Genomic DNA, 16,171 nt, shown 5'->3' on the forward strand with positions numbered 1-16,171 from the left:
GCTTGGATCATCAACTACCTTACCAACAGACCACAGTACGTGAGGCTACGTGACTGTGAGTCAGATGTGGTGGTCTGTAGCACGGGGGCCCCACAAGGCACAGTGCTCTCCCCCTTTCTCTTTTCCCTGTATACCTCAGACTTCCAATACGACACAGATAGCTGCCATCTCCAGACATTTTCTGATGACACAGCTATTGTTGGCTGTGTTAAGAAGGGGAATGATCTGGAGTATAAGGGGGTCATCACCAGTTTTGTTGAATGGTGTGGAAAGAACCATCTGCAGATAAACACCAGTAAGACAAAGGAGATGGTGATTGACTTCAGCCGTAAGGCATTATCAGTTGCACCAGTGAACATCCAGGGAATAGACATTGAGGTGGTATCAGTCTACAAATACCCGGGTGTTCACCTTAACAATAAACTAGACTGGTCGCAAAACACAGATGCCCTGAACAAGAAGGGCCAAAGTCGTCTCCACTTGCTGAGAAGACTGAGGTCTTTTGGTGTGTGCAGGTCATTATTAAGGACTTTTTATGACACAGTCGTGGCGTCAGCTATTTTTTATGCTGTAGTCTGTTGGGGTAGTGGGTTTTCTGAGAGGGACAGGAAGAGAATAAATAAACTGGTGAAAAGGGCAGGCTCTGTCCTGGGCTGCCAACTAGAGCCTGGAGGTGGTTGGGGAGAGGAGGATGTTGGACAAATTCATCATCATGGCCAATTCCTCTCATCCGCTCCATGGGATAGTGGCTGCGCAAAGCAGTTCTTTTAGTAACAGACTAGGTATTTTATTCCATCTGCCATCAGAATGTATAACACCACTGTTATGAAAATTTGTAATGTTAATGTAGTGTCTGAACTTCATTATTAATATGTGCATTTTCCACTGTACATGTGATGTGAAGCTTTTTTTATTCACCATATATATTGGTTCACTTTGCCTCAAAGTATTGGTGAAACTCTAAGGCGTGTTGCAATCACTGTGTGATTTTTGTTTTTAGGTGTGCTTGTATGCTGGGCATACTGTATACAACTTTCTTACTCTCTTATTTAAATACTACTGGGCTGTTGTGACAAGTAAATTTCCCAGGTGTGGGATCAATAAAGTCTTATCTTATCTTATCTTATCTTATCTTATCTTATCTCTTAAAGGAGAGTTTCTCTACAAGGGAGGAGTGGGAATAAACTTCACCTTTATTTGCACTGTAAATCTCCTGCAAAGGAGAATTTCTCTGAAAAGGAGTGGGAATACAGCTCTTTATTTGCACTGCATGTCTTCTTGTGATTCACCTGCTGACAAATGACTATTTTACCTTGACCACACTTTAAGATGTTAAGAATGACGAGAGCATTTGACCTGTGCAACCTTTTGTACTTTAATGGAACAGGAAGTGACAAATTACTGCCTGAAAATTCATGGATGCTCTGGTTATCTTAAATATGTAACATACAAATGGAAATATGCTTCCGTTATTTTTTTTATAGCAATAATGAGGCACATCTATTTTTTCTTATTTTCCAGTGTGAGGTTAAGCTAATTGACCCAAACCTGGATTACGTTCTACTCATCTCTACCAGGGGTGCCAATGAATGGAAGTGGGGCAGAAACTGCTGTATGAGAAATGCTTGGTTATTTACATATTCTGTGTTGACCAATGTCAGTGTGTTGATTTTGCTGAATAAAAACCTTTGTAACAGTGTACACACTTTTGGTAATTTCTATATTTAAAGGGCTTAGGCTGTGTAGTATTTTCAGGGTGTGGGACAATGAGGTTTGAAGATATGGAGGATTGCGAAGTTCAGTCAAACAAAGTTGTGGTTCCCTTGAGTAAGACATGTCACCTGACTGATGTGTTTGGCAAAACTCCAGCAGTCAACAGCTGACAGAGCTACTAACAGATCAAATGACTGTCTTACCTTTAGGAAGTTGCTATAGCCATTGAGATAATTGATCTTACACTATCACAATGTTTGATTAGTGTATCAGTTTGCAGAAAATGGATTCCTGTTGTTTATTGCTGGCAACAGTTAGTTGTGCTGACTTTCTGATTGTGGGAGGATGTTTAACTCCAGATTAAATCAATAGTGTGTTTGCTCCCTGAATCTATTTTGTTGGGAGGAAAAATAAGTATAAGAAGTAGTAGCATGAACATATCTTTCCAGGAAATGGAACCAAAAAGGATAAGATATGGGTGGAGATTGTTCTCTTTTGTGATTGGATGTGATTGTGCTGGGTTAGTTTCTGGGGTTTTGGGAGATGAAAAGAATGTCAGAATGAACTGCGGAGAGTGCGGTCGTTAGAGTATATTGCCCGCCTTGACGTCAAACCTCCGAATTGTTTCCCGGAATGCAGCATTACCATTCAGCCATATGATATGAAATACATAATAAATATCTGAAACCATAGAGTTACTGAACCTCTCAAGTTTTGTTAACTTAATTATATTTCAACATGATTTAATTTTTCTCATGCTAGCTTTCGACATACGCTGTGTTAATTGTACACAGTGGTGAATGTTTTAAGTTCTTCTTAACATGTCTCTCTGCGGAGTTGTGCAGTTGATGTGGTTGAAAGATGAGTCATAGGTCCGCAGCATTGCCTTGGATTATATAAAGAGCCATTGTGGGTTTGACAGAATAGAGTTGAAACTTGAGTACCCCCCTTTCTTTCCCCAAGATCTTGGAAAGAAAGTCTTGGCCATGAAAATAAAGGGATTATCTCAAAGTGTGTGTTTTAGGTGACAGTGATCAGTCTTATCCAAACACTTTGAAATGGTTTGATAGGTTCCATTAACCATTTGTCTAAATTAAAATAGGTGTTAGCTGTGGGAGTGCATGCGAGTCAAGGTGCATATCAAATGACTGTTTTGCTTGGTCTATTGTTTCCAGGAACTGTTCACTTTCTCCTCCTTTTCCAAGAATGTACCAATAGGGCAACTGTTTAAATTACAATGTACCTAGCGAATCTCACATGATCATCTTAAGTTATTATTTGTGCAAAGGGCACGCACATCCAAGAGGTTAAAGTAGGGGCTGTTTAATCACCATGGTAACAAGAAACAAAGCCTCTGTGATGTAAAATATTAACACAAATCAGTAGGCCTAAATTTCAAAATATTGTCAAAATTGTTTGACATTTCCAGAATTGTATATCTGCCAAATATATTTGTTTGATGATAGTAAACGCACCTCTTGTGAGGTGTTTACGGAGGTAGATAAAGACATAAAATAAGAAGTGTAGTGGCACACTCAGAACTTCAATATGCAATTATTTATTAGACCAACGTTTCGGGCCTGGCCTTCATCAGGTTCATTTGATCTGCAAAAGATAAACGGATGGAAACGGATTTTGTTGGACATAGTGAATACTAAGTGAAACTTAATATGTGTATTTAACTTTTAAAATATGTATTGTATGTACTTTTATATGTACTTTTAATATATGTAATATATGTATTTAACTAAAAGGCTGTGCACTGCCTTTAGTTTTTAATTAGGTTTGAGTCAGGGTTGATTAGTGAAATGTGATTCTGTCCTCTTTCAGTAGCCTATCCTATCCTTTAAAAAGCTCCTGGTCATGAGAGTCAACTGATTATTTACAACTTCACAAGATGCTACAATCCTATCACAAAGCTCTCAATTGTTGTCAATAAATTCTAGCCACTCATCAGTTTTAATCAGGATTCAATACAAAGGGCACAGGAAACATATATCAGATAACCTTTCTAATTGACCAGAAGTTCCATAAACTGCTTACCTATCTAAACCGTTCACCCAGTGGGTCTACCATCTAAAAGTGCTCCACGCTGACAGTTTAAACTACGTTCCACACAGCAAGTAACGCGGAAAAAGCTAGCAGAGCGACTTTTCGGCACAGGAAAAGGCGCTTTTGATATCTTTCATTTTATGTCTTCACCGAATGGCGCTTCTGATATAGAAAGGGGTGCTTTACAGGTTCAAGTAAGCCATTAAAATATTTATTGCAAATTCAGTTCAGGAGACCAAGGACGTGATGAACGAATAGACGGCGGCTCAGCTTGCGGCTATATGCTATACGTTCTTGCAACCGTTATTCTCATAGAAAAGGACATTAAGTAGAAATTCACTGAGCAGCTTTGTACCTGGAATCCTGACTGATGAAGACATGTCCTGACATCCACCAGTGATAACCTACTTCCCGCAGGTTGAAAGGTGAAACAAGAATGTAACCTTAAAATACGAAATGAATTGTTTGGTTAATAATTAGGACAGCGAGGCTTGTTCAGAGATGTCCAGAAGTGTAGGCTATGCTGTGGGAGACTCCCGGAAGTTCCGGGAGAGGTGGGATGTTTGGCATGTTGCCCCCTTCCATGCAGTTCATGTCGATTGCAACAGGTTACGCAGCCGGCCCTCTCCAAATGCGCTTAAAGTGCTCCGTGTTGACGCGTCTCTTTCTAAGGATTTTGCTCCTATAGATCTTGGTGCCATGGTAGAACACGGCGGACTGGATATTATGTGCCTAAATAAGTACTGTAACAGCTCATCCTCGTCTTCCACGTCAGACGGAGATAAGAACTTGTTAAAAAAGTTGAGAGTCCGTCTCACCGAAAATTATCCCCAGAAAAACGCAGAGGTTCTGAGTGCCCAGTACGGCACACAGTTGCTGCTGATTGGGGTGGCGTTAATGTTTGCTCTAGCTAACAGTGGACCATCCGTTCACGAGGAGCACCTGCTGTCCTTCCTCACCACCCTCATGATTTTGCAGCTTTTATGGATGCTCTGGTACATTGTGCGCAAGGACAGGCAGAGGAGTCTGGTATCAGAGAAAGACGTGCATGCTGGAACCAGCTGGATAAGAGGTAACTTGGATGCATTTCACACCTTGGTCCTTTTATATTAGCCTAGTACTTTTGAACAACAGAACGTTTGTGTCGACTTTACTGACTTTAGCTAAGATGCGGGAATAATTGGAAACTGGAGATAAACGTGTACAATGTCTATTTTCACTCATTTTATTTTCTAACAGGAGTATTTGCCAATTATCTTTTTGTTAGAGAGGACTAATATCGCACAGTTTCTTTCTTTGTGTGTGTATGTGTGTGTGTGTGTGTGTTTTGATTGTAGATATTCAACGGTTAAAGGAAAAATATAAAGCTTCTATGTCTAACACTTATATGACTTAGTTGTGGTCGTTACATAGGGGGACTGTCACTACTGGCTTTGCTATCGCTGATTATGGATGCTTTCCGCATTGGTTACTTTGTGGGATATCAATCGTGCATATCCGCTGTGATCGTCGTATATCCCATCATCCACGCGGTCCACACAATATCTCAGGTGAGGTTTTTGAGTGCATAACGCTGTATTGATAAAATAAAAGCCCATGTCTGTCTGTCATTTCATATCAAAGCAGCTCAAGTGTCTCTCAGATCCTTGAGAGGGGTGGTCCCGCTCCCGCATAATGCGTCTTTGTTTGCCAGCCAACATAAGGAGTTTGAACTACATAATCCTGTCATTGTAGCCCTAAATCTCTTCTTTAAACCTGGCAAGAGTTGTCGTTTGTTTGGTGTATTATTGTAAACCTATTTTGCATTCAATTATTGATTTAACATGTAGACAGTAAAGTGAAGAGTAATCTCTGGCCAGGAACGTGACATGCTCCTTTTGTTATCTATCTCCAACCAGGTGTATTTTCTGTGGTTTCACATCAAAGATGTCATCAACAGATACAAAACATTTGAAAGGTACTACAGCAAGCACATATACCGCTTTTACTAGCCATTTAACTCATTCATTATTGATGAGTTCACTTATTTATTCATTCTTCAAACTGGAACAAAGAAAATACAAATCACAGTAACCAACCAATAAACCACCTTTTCTTTTATCCACCTCATCTCTGTATTCAAAGTGGGTCTGTTTGAGAAAATCACTGGCTTTGTTTACTGACAGATTCGGCGTGATTCACGCAGTCTTCACAAACCTCTTGTTGTGGTGCAACGGAGTCATGTCAGAGTCGGAGCACTTCATGAACAATCACAACAGAAGGCTCTCATCCCTCGGCTTCATCAACCACTCCATAGGTAAACGTGTGTGTGTGCGAGAGAGTGTGTGTGTGTGTGTGTATGTGTGTGTGTGTGTGTGTGATAGAGAGAGAGTGTGTTTGTGTGTGTGTGTGTGTGATAGAGAGAGTGTGTGTGTGTGTGTGTGTGTGTGTGTGTGTGTGTGTGTGTGTGTGTGTGTGTATGAGAAAGAAAGAGAGACAGAGAGGGAGTGTGTGATTGTGTGTGTGTATGTGAGGGAGAGTGTGTGTGTGTTGGAAGGTTGCGTTTGAGTGGCAGCTTACTGCACATGGAAGTGGACAAAAGCTCACTTTGAGGGCTTGCTCCCCACGATGAAAGCGAGGTGTGTGGGGGGGGGGGAGCTGGGGCTGGGGGTCGGGGTCGGGTGGACGGAGTAGGTAATCCAACAGGTCCTGTTTGTGTCCGACGCCTCTCTCTTGAGTTTCAGGCGACACACACGGTCGCCCGTCTCTCTCCTCCCCACTCGACCTCAGACGACTTCGCTCCGTGCCCCGCCACTCCCATGGGTGCTGCAATTACAGTAACCGATACACCCCGAGCCCAGCGGTCCCCTCATATCCGGACGGCGGTGGTGGGCCTGACTGCCTTGACCGCTGTTCTTTTCTTCCTCCTCCCTTTCTCCCTCCCTCTTTCTCTCTTTCCTTTCCTCCATCTTAATTAAAAGGAGGGGTATTGGTAGGCAGAGGAGGTGGAAGGTCTAAGACAAAGGAAGGGGGTGAGGAGGGTTAGGAGGCGAAGGGCTTGGATGTGCCTCTAGGTGGCAGTCTTCTATGACAGAAGGTTGTTATTGGCAGATGTACTTTTTTTCTTTTACTGGGTCTGTTCAGTTGAAATATGGATTTGTTCTTGTATTAAATTATTACAGTCTTATTTCAGTGAGCAATGGTTTTCTGCTTTCATTAGCGAGGCACTCTACAAGGTCAAGTTACTTAAAACCTTCTTCAAAGCAAGATCGAATGTGCCTCGGATAGACTGGACTTAACTATGTTTTCTGTATGCGTATCATTTTTTATTTATTTATTTATTTATTTCGAGGATAACATCTTGAGATGCGACATCTCATTTTCGAGGGGGTCCTAATGACAATACAGTAAAAGAAAAAGTGATGCTTGCAGCATTGCTTTTATTTTTATTTGTTTAATTCTGCCACTGCTTTTAATTTTTTTCATGCATATTCATCGAAGAAATCATAGAATGATGGATAGTTTGGTTCTGAGCGTCTATTCAAATGAATTTGATGCACATAAATTAACTTTACGATCATGATGATTTCAATAAAATAAGGAAGTACACATCCTTACAGAGAGAATTACCAGCATTGATTTTACACTGATTGTACACATATTATGGAGACGCCCTCTGCCCATGTTTCTCTGTCCGGTTTGTTAACACATGTAATACCTGTCTTTGCAGTGGAGTTTGAGCCTGACTGCAACTGCACCACTAGTGCTTGCACCATGTTCTCCAGTGGCGTGTTCTACCTGTACCCATTCAACATCGAGTACCACATCTTCGTTTCGGCCATGCTCTTCGTCATGTGGAAGAACATCGGCCGCACCATCGACCACCACGCTAACCACAAGAAGCCCACCACCCGGACCACCGGCCTCGTCCTGGGCCCCATCTTCGGGCTGGTGGCCTTGGCCAGCACCATCGGCATCCTGGTGGTCTACACCATCCACGTGGAGAAGTCGCTGTCCATGCGCGAGTCCGCCATCGTCATGTTCTACTCCTACAGCATCGCCATGCTGGCGTTCATGTGCGTGGCCAGCGCCACCGGCCTGCTTATCTACCGGGCCGAGGGCCTGCCCATGGACACGACCAAGAACCCGTCGCGGCAGCTCGACGCCGAGGTGCTGCTGGGCTCGTCGGTTGGCTCGTGGCTCATGTCGTGGTGCAGCATCGTGGCGGTGTCGGCGGCAGCGTCCGGCAGCGGTCCGAGCCTCCGCTGGTGCAACCTGGTCCACTCGCTGCTGGCCGTGCTGGAGAAGTATGTGCAGAACCTCTTCATCGTCGAGTCGCTGTACCGCAAGAGGTGCGAGGAGGCCGGGGAGCACGTCGAGGCCGGCGCTAACGGTGGGGGTGGCACCAGCACCGGCGGCGGAGTTGCGCCCGAGATCTTCTCTGTGGCCGCCTCCATGGGTCCGTTATACGACGGCATCATCAACCGGGCCTACGACAACCAGTACCGGTGCTGCGGGGCGCTAGAGAGCGAGCCGGTGGAGAACGGCCAGGCGTACGGCTGCGGCCGGAAACCCTCAGATGTGTCGCTGCCCGTCGGCCCGCGGCTGAAGGACAAGCCCAGCAAGAAGAGGCAAATCCTCAAGAACATTGCTGTCTTCCTCTTCATGTGCAACATCTCAGTAAGCACAAGCCCCTCAAAACACTCTCACAGAGAGAGACAGGCAGCAAGTCTACCATTACCATGTTGGAATATATAGTGCCTTTGCCACCTTTCATTAAATATGCTCTAGTCCACTATAGTTATACTTCCTAGTACTATTACACGTTTTAATAATTAGTTACCATCAAATGTTACTGTAGTTCTCAGAGTTTTTAAAAATGTATTTATTTCAATATTTGAAATGTATTTATTTCAACCTTATGTATGTATTTTAACGTGTTCCATGACTGTGATGTGTGCTTTTTGTCCTCCAGCTTTGGATCCTCCCTGCATTCGGCTGTCGCCCTCAGTACGACAGTGGACTGGAACAGGAGACCTTTGGCTTTGCCTTTTGGACCACAGTGCTCAACTTTGCCATCCCCTTGAACCTCTTCTACAGAATGCACTGTGTGGCCTCCCTCTTCGAAGTGTTCAGGAAAGTGTGAGGCAATATATGAGGAGATGGGTTATCTAGTCTTCAGTGGAGCGCTGTAAAAGAGGGAGAAGGAGATGATCTGCACACTGTATATGGACTCCAAGAAATACTTTATTTACTCTAAAGCTCTGTAAAAGAGGCTCATGGTATCAAGTTCTCACGTAAGAAATCAGGATGAGTTGTGTTTCAGAAATCAGCATACATGGTGCTCAGCATCATAAAATTCTATTGAATTGTATTTTAAAGCAGTGTACTGTTTTGGTAAACTGCATATAGAAATCATTAATCTTTTTTAAAGAGATTAATTCATTGGGAGCTTTGATTGCTATAGAGGGCTGGTATCTTGGAAACTTTTCAGAGAATGTAGAACCTTTGTTGTCAGTTAGTCACACAGTTTTCTGGTCATTCTAGTGAAGTCAACAGTGTATGGGTCATTACTTGAACTTCATGGTACATTCCTGAAGTTGGCAAACAACTTCTTTCCATTGAAATCATTTTACCGAGTAAACAAACATTTTAAAATTGTACATAAGATAGAACACATTAAGTATGGTAGAATGATTAGAAGTTGTTATTTTTCTTATTGTGCTACTGTAAATGTATGTAATAACATGGATTATGTTCTCATGTGTATGCTCTTTGTCTGGCTACACCGGGTGCATTGAAATGTTCTGTTCGCGGGGAAGGAAAATAATAATTTAAGAAAACTGATCTGATTTTCAAATGTGCACACCTCTATCATGTCTGGTGTAGCCAGTTCCATTGATTATAGTGGAAGCTACTTCTTGTAGCTTGTGCTCTGAAAACAGAATGCTTCAGTAGCATGCTCGGTATAGCCCAGCTTTAAGTCAAAAGAATTGCCCATTTACCAAAAATATGCAACTGGCCCTTTGGTCATCTGTTGACCAATTACTTACATCAAATGATTTGAATGATGAGTTCATTGCAGCTCATTCTCTGTCGTTATTTGTATCCCCATGACAAATGACCGTAAGCCAGTCGTTTGGTGTGGCCCATTTTCACTTGAAGCATAAAGCATTTCACATCTCCAGGAAGCAGTGCCCTCAATTATCACCAAAACGCTCTTTCAAATGACCCTTCACTTCAAAAAATTAATTCACCTCTTCTGCCTGACTTTCCCTCTAATGGAAAAAGGCCCTGTGACCATAGGTTGCACACACCAACAAGTAAGGAGTGATTTGAATGAACGCGAAAGCAAAGTGTGTTTTCCTTGGACTTGGTCATGCATTGAGGACTCGAAGAAAACGAATGTGTGAAGTCATCACTGTGTGTTATGGGACAAGTGATATTATGTGTTTTTTTAGTGTGCCACATCCAACATTCAGTGTGTAGGCCTAACACATACATCAGCGGTGCTTTGCTTTGCTTGAGCAATCCATAGTAGAGCATAGTCAAGAGAAGTAAGACGTTTTCCCCCGAATGTTATTTTTTCCCCAGAACTAACATTTCTTATTAATCAGAATTCAAGGAATTAAGCAATAAAAGAGTTTTGACGATTCATGAATTATACCATCATTTTTTTCCTGCCTTTCATTTTGTTGAAAATTAGGTATGATTATTTCTCTGTGCTGTTTGTACGTGTTTTGTGGGTCTACCATTTCTTTTGAAGTGGAAACTCTAAACTAGAATGTTCTCACCTTCCACTGCAGACACACAGCTCATAGCCACTTCCAGGAACTTTGCATGTGCTTGAGCTTGCAGATTTGTGTGTGTGTGTGTGTATGTGTGGTAGGTGGTAGTGTAGTGGTTAAGGAGCTGGGCTAGCGTGAGGTAGCCTGAAAGTTGTCGGTTCAATTCCCGGCTTCCACCGTTGTGTCCTTGAGCAAGGCACTTAACCCCAAGTTGCTCCGGGCACAATGTGATCCCTTGTAATATAGCTGACATATGTAAGTCACTTTGGTCAAGAAGTGTCTACAAAATGTAATGTGTGTGTTAGTGTCTTTGAGTGTGTGCGTGTCTGAAAAGGCACAATGTGCAGTCTTTATCAGTCAGAAGATATTCCATGAAAAGGGAACACTGTAAAACTTAAAACTACAAATCATGAAGCATAACCATTTGGGTGATATTGAAAATGTAAATGTAAATCAGGTTTCTAGGCCAAGTATTCTTGCGTATACAAGGAATTTGGTTTCTGCATTTATCCCACCTGTGAATTAGTGAACACAGAGCACACAGTGAGCACACAGTGAGGTGAAGCACACACTAACCCGGAGCAGTGAGCTGCCTTGCTACAGCGTTGCTCGGGGAGCAGTGAGGGGTTAGGTGCCTTGCTCAAGGACACTACAGACGTGGATGTGGGCATGGGCGAGCAGTGCTCAACCACTTCCCCTGCCCACATTTTTTCCTACTGGGTCGGGGATCGAGCTGGCAAACCGTTCGGTTACAAGCCCGAAGACCTAACCAGTAGGCCAAAGCTGCCTCATTGTGCAGTGTAAACATCACCACAGAACTTGATAGCACTTGCCATGGGTGAATATTTGTCTTTGTACTACTGACCATTGTTAGACACCCTTGGGAATTTTTTGTGAGTGATATGGGAGCATATTTCAACTAACTTTGTGAGCTGATATATTATCTTGTGGATATCATATGTCTTCTACTTGTCTGTTTGTTCAGGCAGAATAAAAACTACATGACAGATACAAAAAAGGATAATGACAGAAATAATGGAAAGTAAAAATGTAATGTAGAACATGTTAATGATTTTGTAGGATTGTCTTTCTATTTTACAGTAGCACAAATTAAGTAAATAAATGCACACAACTGACACGAGTTGAGTTGATAAATGGATGTAAGAGTTGATAAATGGATGATTAAATTTATGTACTTGTATTTCATGTCTTTATTTTGCTTGGCCCGTTGCCGTGAGTCTACTAAACACATCATCCTATGAAGTTTCTACCAGTTTTCTTACGTTTCCATTTTCACACCAGCTGGTAAAAATAATGACCACTAGGTGGTGACAGAAGCTTTTCCTTTTTTCTGAGCCTTCGGAAGTGGGATCATGAATTGGCTCTCAGCAGATTATTGCGATGTTCGGATAATCCGAATTTTGTTGAAACCCGTGAAAGGTTTTACGCCGACAGCAAAGGGTGACGTGAGTGTCTCCATTCATATGTAAATCATGTCTACTTCCCCACCCCCTACTTTAACATTAAACAAATAAATAAATTGCCTCTATTACCCTCGCACAGTAACATTCCATAACATGGAGTTGAACTGTAGCGCAAACTCACAGTGCGTTTTGACGGGTATTCTCCGTCCGCTCCCGACATTTCTAAAAATAACACAGCCTGTTGGAGGAAGGACACGCACTTCATGAATTTATGTAATGAGATTGTTTATGACCTAGATCTGCCTCTGCACGGCGGATTATACATTAAATTAATCATCCGATGATGAAATATAACCGATTACGGCACATTTTCGGTTGTCACTCACATCACATACCAATGATTTCATGTGAGCATCAGTGTCACCTCAAATTCGTGAGGTTAATTTCCTCAAGGGGAAACGCATTTCCGCCCGCGCCTTTAGCACCAAGTCAGCACCATGGAGAGCTCCCCGTCGCACGATACGCACCTGTGTACGCCGCATTGTTTCGTGCATGTTTCAGTTTCCTTGAATGCAATTGAAAAGAGATGCTTCTCGCATGATATAGAAAAGTACTTCACGAGAAGCCCTTGGGCAATGACCCAGGGTGCATATAATACTGACGTAAATTGAGACAATTAATCAAATAGGGGACAGGTACAATTTATGCAACAGTCATACAAATGTATGACTGTACACCATGTCTAATTATGTAATTGCAAATTATGCAATTGCAGTCAATAAAATAATTTTTATATTAACATGAAAAAAAATGTACAACAAAGAAAGAAAAAAATCGTAATCCAGGCATTCCAGTTGTACATTCCGACTAAGTGGTCAGACGACATGTAACTGACATGGTCTTTGGAACATGGTGGACAAATGCATGTTTCTGAAAAGGAGTATTTGGTTAGTGAGGACTTGTGTGTGTGTGTCTGTTTGTCAAGCGCGCGCGCGTGAATAACACCCCTCCCCCTTCTCCCTCAAAGTGCTCATGAACTCAAAATAGCACAGCCCAACAGTTTCAGTGCGGCTGCTTTACTCTGACGGGGGAGGTCAGACGAGACGCGAGGCAACAACATGCGCTCGCGGATGATGAAGCGTCTCCGTTCCTTTGCGCGCGGCTCTGCCTCACCTGAACAGAGGCACTTGGAACTAGGACTTCTGTAATCTACGCATGCACATATTTCCTGCAAAGAAACACTTACTTTGTCGCTCTTAGCGAGGCAACCATGCACGGAGATGGGGAAGGGGACGTAAGAGTGTCTAGTTTTTGTGCGTCTGGATACAGGCGTAGCGCATTATTACATCTGTTCACCTGACCAGGCTCATGGAGACTCCAGCGAAATACTTCTCATCCGTGCTCGCCTGCAACACCATCCCGTTCCCACTTGGAGTGATTATGTGGAACGTGACCGAAACGGAGGCGACCTTAGATACGAGGAAAGACTTGGTGGTCCGCGCCGTAACGGGGTGCCTGCTCTCCGTGCTCATCCTCTGGACGCTGCTCGGGAACATTATGGTGTGCACTGCCGTGCTCAGGTTCCGCCACTTGAGATCCAAAGTGACCAACATTTTCATAGTTTCCCTGGCAGTGTCGGATTTATTCGTTGCTGTTCTGGTGATGCCATGGAAAGCAGTCGCCGAGGTGGCAGGTTACTGGCCGTTTGGTTCCTTCTGTAATATTTGGGTAGCTTTCGACATCATGTGCTCCACAGCGTCTATCCTCAACCTCTGTGTCATCAGCGTTGATCGCTACTGGGCAATATCAAGTCCTTTTCGATACGAGAGAAAAATGACCCAACGAGTGGCCTTTGTGATGATTAGTCTGACCTGGACACTGTCTGTACTCATATCCTTCATTCCGATCCAACTAAACTGGCACAAGGCCAGCGTGGAAATCATCGGCCCAAACAACACCACGATGGAAGAACCAGTCGAAGAGAATTGCGACTCTAGCCTCAACAGAGAATACGCCATCTCCTCGTCTTTGATAAGTTTCTATATCCCTGTGGCGATTATGATTGTGACATACACCCGCATCTATAGGATTGCTCAAATACAGATAAGGAGGATAGCATCTCTGGAGCGCGCGGCTGAGCACGCACAGAGCTGCAGGACGAACAGACTCGAGTGCCAACACCACAATACCTTGAAAACGTCCATAAACAGGGAAACCAAAGTTCTGAAAACTCTTTCTGTGATAATGGGTGTATTTGTCTGTTGCTGGCTACCTTTCTTTATTCTGAACTGCATGGTTCCTTTTTGTGATAAACCACCCACCGACCAGGAAGCTGGACTACCGTGTGTCAGTGAAACTACTTTTGATGTGTTTGTGTGGTTCGGCTGGACCAACTCCTCTCTAAACCCCATCATCTACGCGTTCAATGCAGAGTTTCGGAAAGCCTTTGCAAACTTGCTCGGTTGTCGTAACTTTTGCTCCACTACACCGGTTGAAACAGTGAATATAAGTAATGAACTTGTCTCATATAACCAAGACACTTTATTCCACAAAGAGATCGTCAATGCGTATGTGAACATCATCCCAAATGTCGTGGACTGTATTGACAACGAAGACACCTTTGACCGGATCTCACAGTTTTCTCATAATAATGAAATAGCGACCGATTCGGTTTGTGACTTAAACGACTGCGAAACAGATATTTGTCTAGACAGGTTAACACCGTTCACTCCAAATGGTTTACACTGACAAGTCCTTGGCATCACCAGATCCGTTAAAATGGTGTCGTTCTGGTAATATATTTTGATATGTAATGTTGGTGTTCTATGCTTAAATTGACGTCGTACGTGAAGTGAACACCTGATACATCTGTGTTGCTATTCTTCTTTGAAGGTTCAAATTCATGGTGTTTTTTATCAGATTGTTTTATATCCGATCCGAGATTGTCAGTTAGGCAACAGTCAGAATCTCACAAGTTCATGTAGTCAAAGGTGCAATGTGTACAATTATTTAAAGACCACCAACATGATAAAAAGCTATTGTATCCTGACATCCATCGCCAACAAATCTGCAAAATTGGAAAGCCTTACGTCACCACCTTTAGACCTTTAGTCTAAATAGATGTTACATTGTATTTTCAAAGACGCCTTATTATCTTTGGGACTGAGTGCAATATGATTTCGAAGGTAACGTGTTGTGTTTTCTGTGATGTTTCACCGAGAAGGTTGCCAAATAGTCAAGTGCCCACTAAACTCTCTCTCTCTCTCTCTCTCTCTCTCTCATTCTCTGTATCTCTCCTTCTCTTTCTCTCTACACTGTCATGTAACTCAATGTTGCACGCTTGTCCTTGGTATATGCAGTGACCCATACCTCACATTCCATTCAGAAAATAATTATTGTCCTATATCTGTACAATATTGCTAAAGCAACAAGTAATACAAACACAGATGAATTTCATGTGAATGTTATGAATTACAGTCAACAAAGAGAGATACATAAATATGGAGTGAATTATTTTCATAGATTCATAAATATGGAGTGAATTATTTTCTCTACCATTGAAAAAAAAACATCTTTGGTGATGAACAAAATCCTGGGGTTCTCTCGCTCTCTCTCTCTGTATTTGATTCATTCAATATGTCCAACCCTTACAACCAACTTGCAAATGCGATCATAGTTCATTGTGATTGCGTGAGATGAAGCATCCCACTTTATCATTCACTTGGATGTAAATTTGACCTCACTCCCTTCCTTCATTTTTATACTGTACTGATGACACAATATGAATGTATGCTGTCCTTGAAACAGTGACGTGCACCATCTTTCTTAAAATAAAGCTCTTTACACAGTCAAATCATTCTGTTGTGAACAGGCACTGTTTGTATGCATTCATATACAGATAGATTATGACTTCAACAACTTCAAATTGGTTGCCTCTGCAATTCTATATTTAGCACCAGATTCACTCCCAATAGAAGAGGCATTCTTGATAGACTTTGCAAACTTCTGTCCATGGCATGCTGAGCCTGAGATTGTCTTTCTTCCTGGTTTAAATAAGTGTTACATTCTTAACATGGTCAACTAGGTTGGATTTGTTGCTTCATGGTCCACTGGTCCATTAGAGGCTTTAAAGTTCAACCTTCTCGATGGAGGACAGAACCTCTCTGGTGAGTCTTGTTGGGAGAGGGAGCTCTTGCGTTTGATCTGGTCTCTTGT

The 16,171-nt window shown here is 42.6% G+C and overlaps 2 protein-coding genes across 2 annotated transcripts; both read left to right on the plus strand.

Annotated features, from left to right (window-relative positions):
* The first annotated feature begins 3,825 nt into the window (after positions 1-3,825).
* Positions 3,826-10,395, plus strand: otop1 (otopetrin 1). The gene is made up of 6 exons (XM_042075035.1): positions 3,826-4,837; positions 5,179-5,315; positions 5,664-5,722; positions 5,931-6,061; positions 7,475-8,424; positions 8,720-10,395. Exons 1-6 carry the CDS (start codon positions 4,267-4,269, stop codon positions 8,888-8,890), a joined length of 2,019 nt encoding a protein of 672 aa, XP_041930969.1. The 5' UTR covers positions 3,826-4,266; the 3' UTR covers positions 8,891-10,395.
* Positions 10,396-13,036: 2,641 nt separating this feature from the next.
* On the plus strand, positions 13,037-15,809 carry drd5a (dopamine receptor D5a). The gene has a single exon (XM_042075037.1). It carries the CDS (start codon positions 13,325-13,327, stop codon positions 14,702-14,704), a length of 1,380 nt encoding a protein of 459 aa, XP_041930971.1. The 5' UTR covers positions 13,037-13,324; the 3' UTR covers positions 14,705-15,809.
* The last annotated feature ends 362 nt before the right edge of the window (positions 15,810-16,171 follow it).

Source organism: Alosa sapidissima, chromosome 20 (assembly GCF_018492685.1).
Source record: "Alosa sapidissima isolate fAloSap1 chromosome 20, fAloSap1.pri, whole genome shotgun sequence".
Lineage (NCBI taxonomy): Eukaryota > Metazoa > Chordata > Actinopteri > Clupeiformes > Clupeidae > Alosa > Alosa sapidissima.

Coding starts and splice junctions, on each gene's coding strand:
- otop1 (XM_042075035.1), top strand. CDS start 4,267: ATGTCCAGAAGTGTAGGCTATGCTGTGGGAGACTCCCGGAAGTTCCGG. Junction 4,838..5,178: donor TGGAACCAGCTGGATAAGAG/GTAACTTGGATG, acceptor GTCGTTACATAG/GGGGACTGTCACTACTGGCT. Junction 5,723..5,930: donor AGATACAAAACATTTGAAAG/GTACTACAGCAA, acceptor GTTTACTGACAG/ATTCGGCGTGATTCACGCAG.
- drd5a (XM_042075037.1), top strand. CDS start 13,325: ATGGAGACTCCAGCGAAATACTTCTCATCCGTGCTCGCCTGCAACACC.